This window comes from Syzygium oleosum, unplaced genomic scaffold (assembly GCF_021117445.2).
Source record: "Syzygium oleosum isolate NSW1041296 unplaced genomic scaffold, Sole_v2.1 Sole_v2.23, whole genome shotgun sequence".
Taxonomy (NCBI): domain Eukaryota; kingdom Viridiplantae; phylum Streptophyta; class Magnoliopsida; order Myrtales; family Myrtaceae; genus Syzygium; species Syzygium oleosum.
In genome coordinates, this window is record NW_026607507.1 from 1,049,404 (window position 1) to 1,068,106 (window position 18,703).

The 18,703-nt window shown below is 41.2% G+C and overlaps 2 protein-coding genes across 4 annotated transcripts; both read right to left on the reverse strand.

Moving 5' to 3' along the window:
• Window positions 1-1,063: 1,063 nt before the first annotated feature.
• LOC115669451 (alpha-L-arabinofuranosidase 1-like) lies at window positions 1,064-8,451 on the reverse strand. Of its 3 annotated transcripts, none has more exons than XM_056302264.1 (17): window positions 8,224-8,451; window positions 7,739-7,793; window positions 6,948-7,159; window positions 6,552-6,673; window positions 6,151-6,304; window positions 5,516-5,585; window positions 4,283-4,428; window positions 4,124-4,169; window positions 3,978-4,030; window positions 3,112-3,256; window positions 2,893-3,011; window positions 2,710-2,784; window positions 2,524-2,627; window positions 2,230-2,286; window positions 1,931-2,129; window positions 1,547-1,694; window positions 1,064-1,323 (listed from the first exon to the last, which is right to left on the reverse strand). In XM_056302264.1, exons 1-17 carry the CDS (start codon window positions 8,398-8,400, stop codon window positions 1,175-1,177), a joined length of 2,031 nt encoding a protein of 676 aa, XP_056158239.1. In that variant the 5' UTR covers window positions 8,401-8,451; the 3' UTR covers window positions 1,064-1,174. The 3 variants fall into 3 exon arrangements, with proteins under 3 accessions (XP_056158239.1, XP_056158240.1, XP_056158238.1); XM_056302265.1 differs by having other exon boundaries at window positions 1,064-1,282; window positions 1,512-1,694; XM_056302263.1 differs by lacking the exon at window positions 1,064-1,323 and having other exon boundaries at window positions 1,388-1,694.
• Window positions 8,452-10,291: 1,840 nt separating this feature from the next.
• LOC115669220 (alpha-L-arabinofuranosidase 1-like) lies at window positions 10,292-18,179 on the reverse strand. The gene is made up of 14 exons (XM_056302411.1): window positions 18,154-18,179; window positions 14,615-14,765; window positions 14,001-14,070; window positions 13,555-13,700; window positions 13,396-13,441; window positions 13,242-13,294; window positions 12,378-12,522; window positions 12,159-12,277; window positions 11,979-12,050; window positions 11,793-11,896; window positions 11,486-11,542; window positions 11,177-11,375; window positions 10,794-10,940; window positions 10,292-10,548 (listed from the first exon to the last, which is right to left on the reverse strand). The coding sequence occupies exons 1-14, from the start codon at window positions 18,177-18,179 to the stop codon at window positions 10,357-10,359; spliced, it is 1,527 nt and encodes a 508-aa protein (XP_056158386.1). The 3' UTR covers window positions 10,292-10,356.
• Between the last annotated feature and the right edge of the window lie 524 nt (window positions 18,180-18,703).

The window sequence follows — 18,703 nt, forward strand, 5'->3', positions numbered from 1 at the left end:
GAAGGACAGAAAGGACAGAAAGGACAGAGTAGTAGTTGGTGTGTGGACATGAATAATTGCAAAGGCCAATTGGTTTGTTTAAGACGTAAAACCGCCTAATTTAATCGGCGTAATACTTAATTAAGATTAGTTGGAGGTTGGTGCTTAACTATCCACGGCTATTATACGGTAGGTATTAGGTATTCTCCCCTGGGACATCATCGAATGATGTTGTTTAATGATCCAACCGTCCAATTTCTAATTGAAAGGTTCAATTCACATTTACAATATTTACATGAATAGATAATATATGTGAAAGGTACACATGTGCATTACTATAAGGAAATGATGGAATTAGATGCGAAATTTGGGATATGATAATATCAAAATGTCAACCCCTAAATAATTAGTGATCCAAGCCTGCCACAATGAGAGGCAATCGGGCATTGCATTAGCATATTCCGAAGACATTAGTTATGGATGATATAGAATATCGCAAAATTTAGGGCCAAAAACAAAAAATGACTAGAAAAGGTCAAAATTTTGTTCTGTAAACAAAACTTATAATCTCTCCCAATTAAAGAGAGAGTCTGGTCGTCTAAAACAACTTCCACTCCAAACCCGGAGAGGGACGGACTGTGCCGAATTCAGCTAACCTAAACAAGGCCAGAGAACATCGTTCCTCGGCCGAGACCCATTTGACAAAACTTTGGAACCGTTATTGCATGATCGCGATACTTCTCAAAAAATGGAAACCGTTGATCGACATAGGAACACTATCACTGCTATGTTCCATGAAATATCACTTCAAAAGTGGATGATCGACTCGTTCTATACTATAGAAGATCACAAGAAAGTATTTTGATAACACGGATTCTACTTCTCAATCAAAACCCACTTGCAACACGAATTGGCCAAAGTCATGCGTCTCTCGCGCAGCTCAAATCAAGCGAAACAAGGATAATGCATGACAAGTTGACAAGGTGAGAATTACAACTTTAGCAGCATATGAAATATAATCTACTGGGTCCTTACCAAAAAAAAAAAATATATAATCTACTGTTCTATAGCATCGAACAGCAGCTAAGCAAGAAGTACATTTTTACAACCACAAGCTCTACATAACTTGGATTGAGGGCGACAACATCTGAGTTATGAGATTATTCCATATAATTACAATCATCAGTTATATAAATTAGATAGAAGATCTAGAAGAATGATCATCTCCCTCAATCCGGATGCTTGTCGATTCTTTTAACAAATCAAAGGAGGTGAAGGAATAGGGCAAGATAACAACATCCATCTCTTTGCCGGCGTTTTTGAGTGGACTTTGGATCGGCCAAAATTGTACATTGGAAGGTGAGATGAGAAAATACCCTCTATATCATTAAGCCTGTATTCGCTTGATTGTGCTTCTTATCCTATCTCCCAACTTGAATTGCAGAAAATCAATTCGGATGAACTAACACATCCTTTTACACTTGCCAGCATGACAAATTACGTCCACATTAAAGTTCAAAGTTAAATAAGACATCATCAGGGAAATAGGAAAGACGAGATGTTCTGACCTTGTTCGGCTCAGAAAAGGAGTTCTCGTCCATCAAGTTAGCAGATGTCAATACCATCTTTGAGGATCCAGACTTTTGTATCCAATTTTGATCCAGGCCGCTAATGGAAATTGTTAGATTAACCAAACTGCTACCAAAGTTCACAATCTGCAAGAAATTACCAGGTTACCTAACCAAATAGTGCACGTTTATGTGGATAAGACACACCAAAGTAAATCTTGCAGCATTTATTTTATGAGGGCCACACTGCTCTTATTTCCTACTATAGTAGGGTCTCACGTCTGAAAAAAAGGAAACCCATCGACCCCAAAAGTCGAATATTAACTGGGATTAGAGCACAAACACAACTACACAAAATCAACGCATTGCATCCTATCACAGACCTTGATCTCGATGTAGCTTTTTTTATACTCTGAATTAGTCCATGTTATAGCTGAGGCGAGAAGTGAGCTGGAGGAACTCGCTTGAATTGTTGTATCAAGAAGAGTTGCTCCACTTGACTCGGTGAAAAACCGTTGCACCCAGTAACTTGGAGTTCCATAGAGACGTGATGAATCGAAAACGATTGCATCCGGATTCCACCTAGGGATGGAATCTATCCTTAGCCAGAACTTTAAAAATCCTGCTTAATGCTAAAAGTCTCCACCAGACCAATATTCAAAAAGGGCATTGATGGAAGTACCTCCTATCGTTTGAATTGACGAAGAGCGGTGCATAGCATGCCATCTCAACGATATCACTGCAAACAATAAGACAAAATTGATCAATAACCTTTTCTTTTATTCATCTGCAAAGGATAAACTCAAAATAAAATCAGAGTGACATCCTTGAATTCAAATGATTTCCCCAATGTGAAAATAATTAGTCAGTTACATATGTTACCTCTTTTCACATGGAAATAAAAGGCACGAGAGCAAGTGCGTGCACACGCACGCACAAACACACACGCGCACTCGTATGGAAACAGAGAGCACACCTGTTCTTTTCCAGCCCGATAAGGAAGCCAGCTTCAGCCAAGCCTGCTAATAGACTTCCTGTGCCCGCATCATTCCCAGTCACAGCATATTCGCTTACAAAAGCCTGAACACAGTAGATCACAAGATCAACTGTAATGCACGGTTGGATGTGTATATTAGTTATGACTTGACACATCAGACCACACCTTTGGACCAGCAGCTCGGGACGTCGTATCAAACTTCTGAGCCATAGAAAATAGATTCTTGGCAGATGTATACACCTAAGCAAGAAGCAAAGGTATTCATCAGTGAAATGATTTAAAATATAACACAAAGAAATCTGTAGCAACAGCCAATTTCAGCATTAAAAATGTCAATGTTTGACTTACGTGAAAATCGTAGAAATCAGCTGGGTGATCTAATGGTTGAGAAGAGCCATCGCAGTTGGAAATCATTTTAATGTCTGGATAGGCACTTTTTATAGCGCTATGAAACTTGAGGTAATTCCCTGGTCAGTTCGATACAAAAAGAAGATCTTACTGGATCAGTCCTACATTTGAAGTTCAGACATAACATCAGGGAAAAGGTGACGACAGTCACAAACCAACCTAGGTAATTCTTCTTGCCACAGTCTTCATTCCCGATAGCAACATATCGTAGGTCAAAAGGCTCAGGGTGTCCCATTTGAGCTCGCAAGGAACCCCACGTAGAATTGGGATCCCCTCTAGCAAACTCTATGCCGTCAAGTGCCTCCTGGAGTTAAGTTAAAAGGTCATTGACCTTGACATAACCTTTATTACCAGAAAACAAACCAACCCTTCAAATTGACAGACGGTGAAAAATTTATCTCGTGAGTAAGTGCTGCAAACGGTCGACATCATGTGAAAAAGAATATTCATATAAATCAAAGGATTAACACTTACAAAAAGAGCAGCTAATAAAATGTCCAGATAACTTAAATTGAAGAACCAGTGGCTCACACTTGACAAAAGAGCAGCTACAATATTTTCACATAACTTAATTGAGACGGCATTTACATGTCCAAATGATCAAGATCCATGGAGTCTCGTCCATAATAACCACCTAAAGTGTTGAACAAACAGAAAAGGCAGCTAAAAGATGGTGTGTCCGTAATAAATCAGGCTCCACTGAAAAGGAATGCTTTGTCCAGATGGGTCCATCATCTTCACTCAATATTTAATCCTCTTGCTTTCTAAAAGTAGAAGTCATTCACTTACAATGACAATTTGTGCAGAAGTAATTGCATACTGATGGAATGTATTCATGGAGCATTCCTCACTATATGAGGACATTAAATGCATTATATCTATCAGTGCACATTGATACTGTCCGGTTCTGCTTCAGAGATGATGAGACATACTAATAGACAAATCGTGTAAGGCTACCGCTGCTCATTGATTGATCAATGTTGAAAGGCCATTAATTGGCAAGATTGGACGGGACTTGGACTCACCTGTATAAAAGGCCAGACAACAGAACTATCAACTTGATCGTTGTGGCTGATTCCTACAGAAAGAAAAAATAAGAAAGTTAAAAAAAAAACCAGCAATATGGCAAAAAAGGATAAACAAGTAACATAGCATCAAGATGCTAAAGTACCATTGTTAAACACCCATATTGGCCGAGTTTTCAGGTCCTCTGCGAGCTGCAAAGAAAGCAACCATCACATTATACAATTAAACCCAAATGTACATCTTTAAAGTCCTAGAAGTACTTTTACGAGAATAAATAATTGCAACCAAAAGTATAAATACTGACCAGAAGGAACTCGAAGTAACCGAGACCATCATCAGTCCAATACATCCACACATCACCAAAGTGGCCAGGTCTCTCTTCCCATGGTCCAACAGTTTCTTTCCAGCGAAATGCATTTCTTAACCATTGGCCTTCAACAAAACAGCCACCTAGAAGAAAAAAGAAGAAAAGATACTTCATGAGCTAAGATGAGAAGTACGAGTAATTTATCAAAGCTTACTGTGGGCTGTTCTGGGGATACCTATTGCAATGCCTACTGATGATTAGAGACGTGAAAAACTTGGGTCTATGAAAAATTATTGGAATGACGAGAGAAGAAATTTCAAAAGATAGGCTTCAAAAGATAGAAATCATATATATATATTTTCTGTCGAGAAACTCAATTGCAAACCACTATACAACCGTCCTTGAAAAAATGACAGCCATCAGATTAATAAAAGGAAAGAATAGTCTCCATGCAGCTCAGTGGATATAACTGGTACTGCTATATGAAGAACTAACAGCCACAGTATTGGAAAAATTGATTCATAGCCAATTTTTCCAAATAAAACTTAGTTGAAACAGTATAAGTCGAGGAGTATAATTTCATGAAACTCTTCGCTGTGCTGAACAGTGACATCTAAAACCTTTGTTTAAAAAATCGATGCTGTATGGAGAGTGCTTAAGTACATGAATTTTAGAGCAGCAATTCTGCAAGTAAAGTGGACTTGGAAGTCGAGTCTTAACATCTGAATTTGGTCTCTGTCAAGATTAGCTAGTGGATACTCAGGTTTAGAAAGTGGTTAGATAAAATGAAATTAAGTCTGTCCTCCAATGGACAAATTTAAAACAAAACCATAAGGCCAAATTGCATTGGAGTAAATGAAGAAACTGATATATGAATTACATAAGCTTGCATGCATGCATGCTTAAGCACCTACAAACCAGCAGCCAACTAAGGAATAAGAACACATAAGAATGATTAAACGCTCAAAGGTTTTCTCGTACATTAATCCTATCTTGTCGAATATTCCATATCTATTGTCCTCCACATTGCAGGTTTTAGTCATTTTAGTAGACCAATGACATAAAGCAAATCCCGAAATTTAAAGATCAGCTTAGAGCAGATAAACGCATTTGATGCAACTAGGGAAAATTAGCATCTGAGATCACCGATATTCAAGTCTAGATGCACACAGTCCACCTCATAAAACATTAGTGTAGCATGACCTAAAAGGTAAAAGCAAAATTATATACCCGGGAATCTAAGGAATTGAGGTTTAATATCTTCAAGCATCTCAATAAGCTCAGTTCTGAAATCATGTCCCTGTTGCAAGGTAAGTTTTTGGAAGAACATCAAGGGACATTTAGATAGGCAACAAATAATGCATAAATTTTGCAGAAAGCAAAGAACTGCAGTGTTAAAAGCACCTACAGTCAAGTTCTCGTACTTCAGCTAAAAGCACGTAGATTCACATCCCATGCTTCAGAAACTCCACATAAAACCCGCAAGAAGAAATGCTCGATACAAAAATTATTGACTAGATGTTGAAAGCAGTATGGAATATTGATATTAAATTCCTCTTTAGAAAAACCTTCTCTCTGTATTAGTCTACCTATGCCCAGATGAAAGACGGCCATAATGACATAATCTCTCTCAATAGGGTTAAGGGGCAATTCCTTTCCAAAATAAAAATAATTGGTGGCGACGACTTTCCCTCAAAGAGATAGTGTATGGCAAAAGTGGATCACTTCAGAAAGAAAACCGCAAGGTTGTTCGAAAGAAACACTGATTCAAACAGAAGAACGGGCATAAATCTTTTTGAGCATGTGCTCCGGTCATAAGACACTGCCTAGTGGGCTTTGGTGTGTCAAAGAAAAAAAGTTGATACCTTGTACGTTGCCAGAGGCATAGCTGAGACTTGATCAAACCATATCACTCCCTTATTTGTGGTCGTCAACTGAAGTCTAGAATTGGTATTTGATTCCTTGGCTTGCAAAAGAACCTCCATTTTTGTCCAGTTTGATATGTCAGGAGCAGAAGCTCTGCAATAAGACTTTCAAATATCATCATGCCGATCCAGTAGATCCTCTCTCCTGGCATCACTCTATTAAGACTCTTCGTACCTCCTAATGCATACTATTATTAAATTAAAAGAGAAGAAGGTGCCCCAGAAAGAGCATAAAGATGGAATAGAGAGAGTGCAGAGTGAAAATCAGGTCCACAAGGATACCACATTTTCAAATTAACACTATTTATCTGGGTCTCTGTGAGCACTTAAATGGTACTTACATTATGTTCGCAGCAGCCAGAGTGGGCGTCCCGCTTGAGCCCGTCAAAGATACAGATACATTAATTGACCCGGATGAACGAACATAAAGGACCACTTTGTACGTCTTCCCTTCTTCTATATTCTGAAGAGCGACAAATCATAGGATTTGAAGTACATTAAAATATTCAAAAGCAGAGAGCAAGAAGACAAAATTATCCAAGCATTCGAAAGTAGATCCATGAAGTTGAAGAAAATGTTGAGGAACGGTATGGATCTGAAATGTTTTGGAAAATAAAAAACTGAAATCCAACAGATAGAGATGAGAACAGGAAGCCATGTTTACTATTATTCATGGAAGATCAGAGTAGAAGTAAAACAATAATTGTTTAGGAAATCAAACAGTCATTAGTACTCACCATGCCCCAGAATCCTGGGTTATACACACCAACACCACCAGCTGGACACATATTATCACCTTGGCTGTCACAGAGCACATCCATCCGAAGTGCAACTTTATTGCGTTCAAAGCATGATGACCGGTCGGTTGAAACAACCAAAAATGACTCGTCCCCAATTATCGACCATGGGTCGATGTTTGAGGGTGTATTAGGGCCCCCAGCTTCAAATCCTGGAGTTAGAATGAAACAGGAATTTCGTTCAGCTGACGGCACCTTCAGAGTGCAGGAGTTAACATAAACAACTGCCCATCCTCTAAAATATGAAGTTCATGAGAAGATGAGAGATACACTGGACACAAAAAATGGGCGGCTTCTTCTATGTCCGTTAACCACCGGAAGATAAAGAATGAATCGAAGCAAAACATTCTTTCGAGGATTAAAGTGTATTAATAGGAAAGCATCCGAATAGTGTCGAAATCATGCAGATGAGCCTACATGCATGAGCAAATAATTCCCCATTTGTACTAGACGTCTGAGAACGGATTTGGCAATCCATTCCGACCAAACCAATAGGAGCAGGGGCACATCCAATTCCATCTACAACTTAGCTATGTAAAGTAAGCACTCTTGTTGAGTCTCCCATTTCCAAAACAGCCCTTTAAGAAGCCACGGTCCGCATCTGAATTAAATTTTTCACAGAAACTGAAGCGGCAGGCTATCTCAGATTAACAAACATCCAATAGGAATCATTACAGTAGTCTGAAATATAATTAGATAAGCACACTGAAAAAAAGGGATCCTGAGATCACCTCTGTTGCTTACAAGCTCCGCCCACAATCCTCCAGCCCCAGCATGGTTGATCTCCTGCGATGATGACACTTCATATGAGGCATATCCACCATCAACGAAACAAAAGGAACAGCAAAAGCTAGAAATCATGTCTAGTCGTTGCAATGCATCAACCAGTAGAATGGTAGCTCTAGAGTAACTAAGGAAATAATGATACTTTGCTGTTCATCTCTCTAGGCAGGTCAGTAAATGCTGCCTCAAGGTGGATGGTTGTGCATGCAGCAAGCAATTAGAAATGAATAGGCTCGTACAAGTGTTGCTACACACAGAAGCATGGCATGCCATCTCAACATGGCATCAAAAGGTCAAACGGATGATCATGAACCTAAGTCTATCATTTCCCTGAAAGTTCTCAGTAGACCAGTTCACACACGGATCCACATAATTGCAAAAAAGGACATTGACGGAAATGGAAGAATGAACTCTTCTAGGGTCCTGAACAGACCTCAAAGGATATACCGAACAGCGTTTCAGGTATCGCCCGACCCGTGGAAGCATTAACGAGCAGCAGTGCAGTCTGATTCGCCTCAACATCAAGAGCAAAACATTGCCATACAGAAGAAAGGCCGATGAAGAGGAATAGCAGAAGGCCACTGCTAGGAGCTTCTTTGCAAACCCGCATTGTCACTCCTCTACCACATTCGATTTCAGCACGCCATAATGAAGGGAAGTTCAGTAGAAAACTCAGTCATGCTACGATCGATAAGATTGATATCACAGAAAAGAGAACAAAGTCAAGATCGTCATTTGTTGAGGTAATCTAATCCTGCCCAGATATAGAAAACCAATCACTCAGAACCTTTTGTAACAACCTTCTGACAACATTTTGTCACTACATGGACTCATTGAGACAACCAATGCTGATACAGACGATGATGCAACAACAGCAAAATCCAGGCTTTTCATCACCCACATACGCAATTCCAAATTTTGGAGCAAATAAGAAGCAAACAATACAGAGCCACAAATAGGATTCACATCAAAGAAACTAACGGAGCAATCGTTAAAAGCAACCGTTCAACACTCTGAATTTAAGCAAAAAACGAACCAAAGTTAGAACTGGATGACAGAGAAAAAAGAGCAAACAATTCTGCCCCTCTCGATATTCATCTGGCCAAAAACGATCATGTACCTGAAATGCCCCGATTGACAAATAGCCAGAGACAGACCGAGTCAACGAAGAAGTGGGTATAAGCAGGACCGGCAGTTAAACAAAAAGAACTGGAAAAGTTTGCGATTACGAGCTACGCTCGAATGCTTTCCTCCTTTGTAAAGAGAGAGAGAGATCGAATGCTATCCTCCTTTGCTATGTTTTCTTCATCCACACAAGATTGCCCATGCAATCAAGTGATCACGGATAAACATCAAGGAGGCACTCCATTGTCCATCCTACAAGAGTCATGGTGACAATGAGTGCAAAATCGAAAAGGCAGGCAAATCCCGAATAGGAAAAAAGAGTGTGAGTGTTATCCTATGATGCCTTGCGTTCGCTTGTCGCCCCAAATCTAGTGACAAGTGACCTAATAAATCGCCTGCCTTGAGCATTAGGATAATGGTTTGCTTTGCACAGATTGTTTGTCCACGAAAGCAAAGGGATAAGCTCAGATCGTAGGCAAACGAAAGAATAGCGGGTCCGCAGCTGTCAAAAAGATGCTGACAAAACAGTGGCCGTAATGCATCACGAGTCAAGAACCAGTCCCCGAGGAGGAAGGACCGGTGGCGGGTCCTGATCAGGCGAGCTAATAATAGAGGTAGACTGATAAGCTTTGTGGTTCAAGAAATCACCTCCACTACGAGAAAAAGGCAATGTTGCCGGCCAAACTTCTAAGTATTTTATCTGCTGTTTGTTAACAAAACATTTTATGATTTATCAATTTTATTTTGTATTAACCTTATCGGGGTCTATCGATTGATCAAAGAAAATAATACCCATCCGAATTAGATGCAAGGCACAAATTCCACGCTCCGTATTCCCAAGTCTACAAATAGATTCGTGCGTGGATTAGCCATATGACCTTTTGACTTCTATCAGCGAAAAGTTTTATATATCTGAAATTAACTTAATATAGATTATTGAAAAGAAATATTCGTGCTCGATGGAACTTAGGAAGTGAATGATGAAGATCCCTTGTTGCATAGATGATGTGGACGGATTAGCATTTCGTATCAATGGCTGATGTGAATTCATAATTTGATTGTTTTGTATCGATTGATCTGAGGGAGTGGGGGGCTAACAGACATGAAAACAGACACTGTCCATTCATGTTGATTTAGGAATTAATACCCACTTGCAATACGAATTGGCCAAATCCCGCATCTCTCGCGCAGCTCCAATCAAACGAAACAAGGATAATGCATATGACAAGTTAACAAGATGAGAGAGAATGACTCATTTAGCAGCATATGTAAGATAACTTGCTGTTCAACAGTATCGAGCAGCAGCCGAGAAGGAAGTACATATTGCAGCCACAAAGATCTACAAAGCTTGGATTGAGGGCGATAACATTGAGTTATGAGATTATTCCATATAATTTACACTTATCAGTTACATAAATTAGATAGAAGATCTAGAAGAATATCATCTCCCTTGATTCATGTGAGATTTTGTGGGACCATAGCTTTTAAAAGAGCTGGTAGTGGTCCCACGAAATCTCACAATACAGATGCTGGTCGATTCTTTTAACAAATCAAAGGAAGTAAACGAGTAGGGCAAGATAACGACATCCATCTCTTTGCCTGCGTTTTCGAGTATACTTTGGATCGGCACCACCTGCATTGCATTGGCCAAAATCATATATTGGAAGGTGAGATGAGAACATACCCTTCACATCATTAAGCCTGTACTCACTAGACTGCATTTCTCATCCTATCTTCAACTAGACTTGCAGAAAATCTCTACAGATGAACTAACGCATCCTTCTGCACTCGCCAGCATGACAGATTATGTCCACATTCAAGTTTGAAGTTAAATGAGACGTCGGAGGGGGCAAATAGGAAAAGATGAGATGTTCTGACCTTGTTCGGCTCAGAAAAGGAGTTCTCATCCATCACGTTAGCAGATGTTAAAACCATCTTTGAGGATGCAGACTTTTGTATCGAATTTTGATCCAGGCCGCTAATGGAAATTGTTAGATTAACCGAACTGCTACCGAAGTTCACAATCTGCAAAAAATTACCAGGTTACCCAACGAGGCAACGCTCATTTATGTGGATAAGACGCACCAAAGTAAATGTTGCAGCATTTATTTCATGAGGGCCACACTGCTCTTATTTCCTACTATAGTTGCGTCTCACATCTGAAAAAAAGGAATCCCATCGACCCCAAAAGTCGAACGTTAACCGGGATTAGAGCACAAACTCAACTACACAAAATCAATGCACAGCACCCTATCACAGACCTTGATCTTTATGTAGCTTTTTTTATCCTCTGAATTCGTCCATGTGATCGCCGAGGCGAGAAGTGAGCTGGAGGAATTCACTCGAATTGTAGTATCAAGAAGAGTTGCTCCACTCGACTCAGCGAAAAACCATTGTACCCAGTAACTTGGAGTTCCATAGATTTGTGATGAATCGAAAACAATTGCATCTGGCTTCCACCTAGGGATGGAAGAGTTGTCAAACCTTAGCCAGGACTAACTTAAAAAATCCTGCTTAATGCTAAAAGTCTCCACCAGACCAATATTCAAAAAGGGCAATAAGGGAAGTACCTCCTATAGTTTGAATTGGCGAAGAGCGGTGCATAGCATACCAACTCAACGACATCACTGCAAACAGACAAGATGAAGATGATCAATAACCTTTTCTTCAATTCATCTGCAAAGGATGAACTCAAAAGAAAATCAGAGCGACATCCTTGAATTCAAATGATTTCCCCAATGTGAAAATAATTAGTCAGCTACATCTGTCACCTCTTTTCACATGGAAATTAAAGGCATGTGAGCAAGTGCATGCACACGCACGAACGCGCGCACAAGCGCGTGCGCACACAAACTTAAATGGAAACAGAGAGCACACCTGTTCTTTTCTAGCCCAATAAGGAAGCCGGCTTCAGCCAAGCCTGCTAACAGACTTCCTGCGCCCGCATCTTTCCCAGTCACAGCATATTCGCTTACAAAAGCCTTAACACAGTAGATCATAAGATCAACACTAATGCATGGTTGGATGTGTATATTAGTTATGAGTAGACACATCAGACCACACCTTTGGACCAGCGCGGGACGTATTATCAAACTTATGAGCCATAGAAAATAGACTGTCGGCAGATCTATAGATCTAAGCAAGAAGGAAAGGTATTCATCAGTGAAATGATTTAGGATATAACACAAAGAAATCTGCAGCAACAGCCAATTGCAGCATTAAAGATGTCAATGTTCGACTTACGTGACAATTGTAGAAATCAGCTGGGTGATCTAATGGTTGAGAAGAGCCATCGCAGTTGGAAATCATTTTAATGTCTGGATAGGCACTTTTTATAGCGCTATGAAACTTGAGGTAATTCCCTGGTCAGTTTGATACAAAAATGAGATCTTACCGGATCAGTCCTACATTCGAAGTTCAGACATAATATCAGGAAAAAGGAGAAGACAGTCACAAACCAACCTAGGTAATTCTTCTTGTGACAGTTTTCATTCCCGATAGCAACATATCGTAGGTCAAAAGGCTCAGGGTGTCCCATTTGAGCTCGCAAGGATCCCCATGTAGAATTGGGATTCCCTCTAGCAAACTCTATGCCGTCAAGTGCTTCCTGGAGTTAAGTTAAAGGTCATTGACGTTGACATAACCTTTATTACTAGAAAGCAAACAGACCCTTCAAATGAACAGGCGGTGAAAATTTTATCTCGTGAGCAAGGGCTTTAAACTGTCGACATCACGTGAAAAAGAATATTCATATAAACCAAAGGACTAACACTTGCAAAAAGAGCAGCTAGTAAATGTCCAGGCAACTTAAATTGAGAAACCAGTGGCTCACACATTACAAAAAGAGCAGCTACAATATTTCCACATGACTTAGTTGAGACGACATTTACATGACCAAATGATCGAGATCCATGGAGTCTCATCCATAATAACCACCTCAAGTGTTGAACAAAAAGAAAAGGCAGCTAAAAGATGATGTGTCCAAAATAAATCTGGCTCCACTGAAAAGGAATGCTTTGCCCAGATGTGTCCATTATCTTCACTCAATATTTGATCCTCTTGCTTTCTAATAGTAGAAGTCATTCACTGACAATGACAATTTGTGCAAAAGTAATTGCATACTGATGGAATGTATTCATGGAGGCATTTCTTACTATTTGAGGACATTAAATGCATTATATCTATCAGTGCATGTTGATACTGTTGGTTTTGCTTCAGAGATGACGAGACATACTAATAGACAATTGGGTAAGGCTACCGTTGCTCGTTAACTGATCAATGTCAACAGGCCATTAATTGGCGAGATTGGACGGTATTTGGGCTCACCTGTACGAAAGGCGAGAGAGCAGAAGTATCAACTTGATCCTTGAGGCTGATTCCTGCAGAAAGAAAAAATAACAAAGTTAAAAAAAAAAAAGGACAAGCAGAATATGGTAATCAAGAATTAAAAAAGTAACATAGCATCAAGATGCTAAAGTACCAATGTTAAACACCCATATTGGTCGACTTTTCAGGTCTTCTGCGAGCTGCAAAGAAAGTAACCATCACATTATACAATTAAACCCAAATGTACATCTTTGAAGTCCTAGAAGTACTTTTACAAGAATAAATAATTGCAATCAAAAGTATAAATACTGACCTGAAGGAACTCAAAGTAACCAAGACCATCATCAGTCCAATACCTCCACACGTCATTAAAGTGGCTAGGTCTCTCTTCCCATGGTCCAACAGTTTCTTTCCAGCGAAATGCATTTCTTAACGATGCACCTTCAACATAACAGCCACCTAGAGGAAAAATGAAGAAAAGATGCTTCATGACCCTAAGATGAGAAGTATGAGTAACTTATTAAGCTAACTGTGAGCTGTTCTGGGGATACCTATTGCAATGCCTATTGATGGTTAGAGACATGCAAAACTTGGGTCTGGGAAAAACTATTAGATTGATGAGAGAAGAAGATACATGCATTTGATGCAACTCAGGAAAATTAGTATCTGAGATCGCCAATATTCAGTCTAGATGCACACGGGCCACCTCATATTACGTTATTGTAGCATGAGCTAAAATGTAAAAGAAAAATTATATACCCGGGAATCTGAGGAATTGAGGTTTAAGATCTTCAAGCATTTTAACAAGCTCAGTTCTGAAACCATGTCCCTGTTGCAAGGTAAGTTTTTGGAAGAACATCAAGGGATGTTTAGATAAGCAACTATAACGCATAAAATTTTTCCAGAGAGCAAAGAATTGTAGTATTAAAAGCACCTAGAGTCAAGTTCTCGTGCTTCAGCTAAAAGCATGTAGATTCACATCCCATGCTTCAGCAACTCCACATAAAACCCAAGAGAAGAAATGCGCAATTTGAAAATTATTGACTAGATGTTGAAGCAGTATGGAATATTGATATTAAATTCCTCTTTAGAAAAGTCTTCTCTCTGTATTAGTCTACCTATGCCGGGATCAAAGACAGCCATACTGACATAATCCCTCTCAATATGGTTAAGGGACGAACCCATGCCAAAAGAAAATAATTGGTGATAAATAACTCACCCTCAAAGAGAATGTATGGCAAAAGCGGATCACTTTAGAAAAGAAAACCGCAAGGTTGTTCAAAAGAAACAATGATTCAAACAGAAGAACGGGCATAAATCTTTTTGAGCATGCGTCAGTGGGCATTGGTGTGTCAAAGAAAAAAAGTTGATACCTTGTACGTGTCCAGAGGCATAGCTGAGACTTGATCAAACCATATCACTCCCTTATTTGTGGTCGTCAACTGAAGTGTAGAAGCATTTGATTCCTTGGCTTGCAAAAGAATCTCCATCTTTGTCCAGTTTGATACGTCAGAAGCAGAAGCTCTGACAGGAGCTTAAAGGCGGACAGGAGCACGACCACCGCGACCACCACGAAGGCCAGGTTCCACACGAAGTCGAGGACCACGATCGGCCTCGAGCACGCGGCGAGCCCCTCCCCGAAGAAGCTCGAGGCCGCCTCCTCGATGTCGCCCCCCGATCCTCCGCCGCCCCCGCCCCCCCTGCCGCCGCCGCCGCCGCCGCCGCCGCCGCCGTCGCCGCAGTCCCCGAGGAGGAAGGAGCGGTGGCGGGTCCTGATCAGGCGAGCCAAGCGGGACGGGGAGGGGGAGGAGGAGGCCGCGGGGGCGTGGCGGCGGAGGAGGGGGGGATCGCCGCCGCCGCCATGCAAGGGGTCTTCAGGGTCATCCATATCTGGGTCTTGGAGGGGAGAGGCCGGGGAAGAGGAAGACAGAGGAAAGGTGCGACCTTTGTCCGTGTACTACTACGTGCTTGTGCTTACTCTAACCGTCAAAATGGTCAAAAACCCGTTACTTAACCTATATATTAGTAGATCAATCATAAATATGTTAGTTATATTTAGTAAATGGATCATAAATAAGTAAAAATTTAATATTAGTGTTAAATGGATCATAAATAAATTATAAATGGATCATAAATGAGTTTACAACTGATTTAAACTCAACTCGTCTCTCTCGCCCTTACTTAATTTTGCGGTCACTCACTTCGCACTCTCATCTCAGTTTGGATATGAATTTTTCTAGATTTAATTAAATATAGAAGTGTTTTAGCAAAATGGGGTCTGATCGGGTATGGATCGGGTATGGATCGGATCGAGTATGGGTCAAGAAAATTGCATTGCGCATAAATGAGTCATAAACGGGTTAACGGGTCAATTTGGGTTGGACCATTTATGACCCGATCCGACCCACCCATTTGACAGGTCTAGTGCCTACAAAGAGAAGGGGAGAAGGAGAAGGGGAATAGAGAGGGTTTAGGTGGTGGTGGTGGTTACTGGGTAGGGGAGGAGCTAGTGGAGAGCGGTGGTGGTGGGAGGTGGTGGCAGTCGCTGTTTATCTTCGTCGTGTGGCCAACTGGGGAGAGAGAGAATGCCAAACGCATCCTTTCCTCCTCACCAACATACTAACCTTTTTATTTTTTTCAAGGTAGGATTGACATCGAAACTCCTCATCATTGGGGTAAGAACAGCAGAAGTGCCAAAAGCTGTGTACGGAGCTCACTTTGGTGCCAAAAGTTTCAAACGGCTCACTTAAATACCAAGAGTTGTGAAAAACGATCACTTAAGTGCCACATCGCCGAAAATCCGACGTGGCATTTTTTTATTAATTTCTCAAGCTGATGTGGCTCGCCGGAGGCTGACGTGGCATTTCTTTTCTTTTTTTTTTTCTTTTCTTTCTTTTCTTTCTTCTTATTTCTCATGGCCAGCGTTCGGCCACGGCCGGCCTCGCCGGGCGTCGCCTTCCTCCGGGCGAGGCCTTGGCGAGGGCTCACCTCGCCAGATCCGACAAGGTCGGCCCTCGCCGAGGCCACGGCAGCCTCGCCGGCCCTCGCCCGTAGGAAGGCGACGCCTCGGCGAGGTCGTCGTGGCCTAGGCGAGGGCTTGCCTTGCCAAATCCGGCGAGGCTGGCCCTCGCCGAGGCCACAGCGGCCTCGCCGGCCCTTGCCCGGAGGAAGGCGACGCCTCAGCGAGGCCGCCGTGGCCTTGCCGAGGGCTCGGCTCGCCGCATCCGACGAGGCCGGCCCTCGCCGAGGCCACGGCGGCCTCGCCGGCCCGCCCGGGAGGAAGGCGACGCCTCGGCGAGGCCGTCGTGGCCTTGGCCAGGGCTCGCCTCGCCGGGGCTCGCCCTGTCCAGGCGAGGGTCGACCTTGCCTGGGCAGGGTGAGCCCCGGCGAGGGCTCGCCTCGCCAGATCCGGCAAGGCCGGCCCTCGCCCAGAGGAAGGCAACGCTCGGCGAGGCTGGCCTTGGCCGGTGGCTGGCCTCCGGCCACCGGCCATGGTAGAAGAAGAAGAAGAAGAAAGAAAAGAAAAAAGAAAAAAGAAAAGAAAGAATAAAAAATCAGAAAAAAATTTTAAAAATTGAATTATACACGTGGAAATGCCACGTGTCATTAAAATTTAAATATAAAAGCCACGTATTAAATTTGATCGGAATTTCTCGTCATTGGCACTTAAGTGATCGTTTTTTCTCCGATTTGGCACTTAAGTGATTGCTGGCGTAAACTTTTGGCACTTAAATGATCCGTTTGAAACTTTTGGCACCAAAGTGAGTTCCGTACACAACTTTTGGCACTTCTGCTGTTCTTCCCCCCCTCATCATTATTTACCTACTTATACATGGGCAGAGAAAACGACATGGACAGTTCCCCGAACTTTGGCTCGATGTGTAATGTAATTCGTGAATTCTTAATTTGTTCAATGTGGCCTATGAATTTTCACCCAGTGTGTAATGTGATTTATGAATTTTTAATTTGTTCAATGTCGTCCCTCAACTTTTCGTACACATTCAATTTAGTTTTCAAACAATATAAAAATATTCAATACAGTTATTGAACATGTACCGAAAGTCAATGGATCAGATTGAACAAATTAAAAGTTCAGGGATCACATTGAACATTAAGTTAAAATTCATGAGCAATATTGAACAAATTAAAAGTTCGTGAACTAAATTGGATATTAGGCCAAAGTTCAGGACCGTTTGTATCAATATCCCTAATTGCATATTAGTGGGAATTCTTGATTTATGAAATTCCATCGCTTTCCTTTTTATTCTTTTTTCTTCATTTATTGAGACTTCGGTAGCGTTCATGCCTTTTTGTGTTTGATAGATGGTGCACTTAGTTTGAGGAAAAGTTTTCTCCTTTGGGAAGTGCCCTCACCATAAGATTTCATGTCAACAAGTTAGCTTTTGATTCTTATTTAAGGATCTATGATTTCGTGGAAGGAAAAAAGGGGGCTCTTGAAAATTGGAAACGGACCGATTTCTGGTAGAGAAAAATTAGACGATAAAGATGTTGAGATTATACTGACTCACGATTTGTGGTGATTAGGATACGCATTAAAAGTAGTGGACTCAAAGATAATAGCTATAAGAGTTAATTGAAGATGGAGATGGTGACAACCATAGAAATGAATTATGCTTACAGACTAGTCAAATAGTAATAATAGAAATGGACTGATAAGCTATGGCTCCACTACGAAAAAAGTAAGGTGAATGGCCAGACTTCTAAGCATCTTATCTGTCGTTTGTTAACAAAACCTTTTATGATTTCTCAATTAAATTTTGTATTAACCCTATTGGGGTCGGTTGGTAGGTCAAAGAAAACAGTACCCGTCCGTATTAGATGCGAGACACGAATTCAATGCTCTATACTCCCAAATCCAAAAAACGTAATGTACATGGATTAGCCATCTAACCTTTCGATTTCCATCTCATCTGACATGGTCAATGAGAAATTTTATATGTCTGGAACCAACTCGATACGGACTATGAAAAGAAATAAACGCACCCGATGGAACTAGGATGTGGACGATGAAGAAGACAACAACATTTTCCTTGGTTGCACAGCCGATGTGGACGGGTTAGCATTTCGCATCAATGGCTGATGCGACTTAATTAATTTAATCGTTTTGCATCGATTGATCTGAGGGAGTGGGGGGCTGACAGACATGAAGACACAGACTGTCCATTCCTGTTGTTGGGATTAATGTATCATCCTCAAAATTTAGTCTTTGTACTTTTAGGAATTGTTATTGCCGCAGTTGCTCTCGGTGAACCCGCCCCCGATTAGCATCCACCGTAACCTAGAAATGAACAAGAGAAGGAACGTGTAAAGCATGTTTTCCTTGATTAAAAACGACTTAATCTAGCACCAAGCGTTAGCTCTAATTTGAATGTGAAATTAGAGGGATTCCGTAATTAATCCGACGTTAGGGACTTCTAATCACGGCCTCATTATGCGAAGAG

What these genes read in the sequence shown, in the direction of transcription:
- LOC115669220 (XM_056302411.1), bottom strand. Translation starts at nt 18,179, where the DNA reads ATGTCAGATGAGATGGAAATCGAAAG. An exon ending in GATGAGATGGAAATCGAAAG is followed by an intron (nt 14,766 to 18,153) that starts GTTAGATGGCTA and finishes AGCTCCTGTCAG; the next exon opens with AGCTTCTGCTTCTGACGTAT. An exon ending in CGTCCCGCGCTGGTCCAAAG is followed by an intron (nt 11,897 to 11,978) that starts GTGTGGTCTGAT and finishes TACTGTGTTAAG; the next exon opens with GCTTTTGTAAGCGAATATGC.
- LOC115669451 (XM_056302264.1), bottom strand. Translation starts at nt 8,400, where the DNA reads ATGCGGGTTTGCAAAGAAGCTCCTAGCAGTGGCCTTCTGCTATTCCTC. An exon ending in CTGGCTGCTGCGAACATAAT is followed by an intron (nt 6,305 to 6,551) that starts GTAAGTACCATT and finishes GTCTTATTGCAG; the next exon opens with AGCTTCTGCTCCTGACATAT. An exon ending in ATCGGGCTGGAAAAGAACAG is followed by an intron (nt 2,287 to 2,523) that starts GTGTGCTCTCTG and finishes TATTGTTTGCAG; the next exon opens with TGATATCGTTGAGATGGCAT.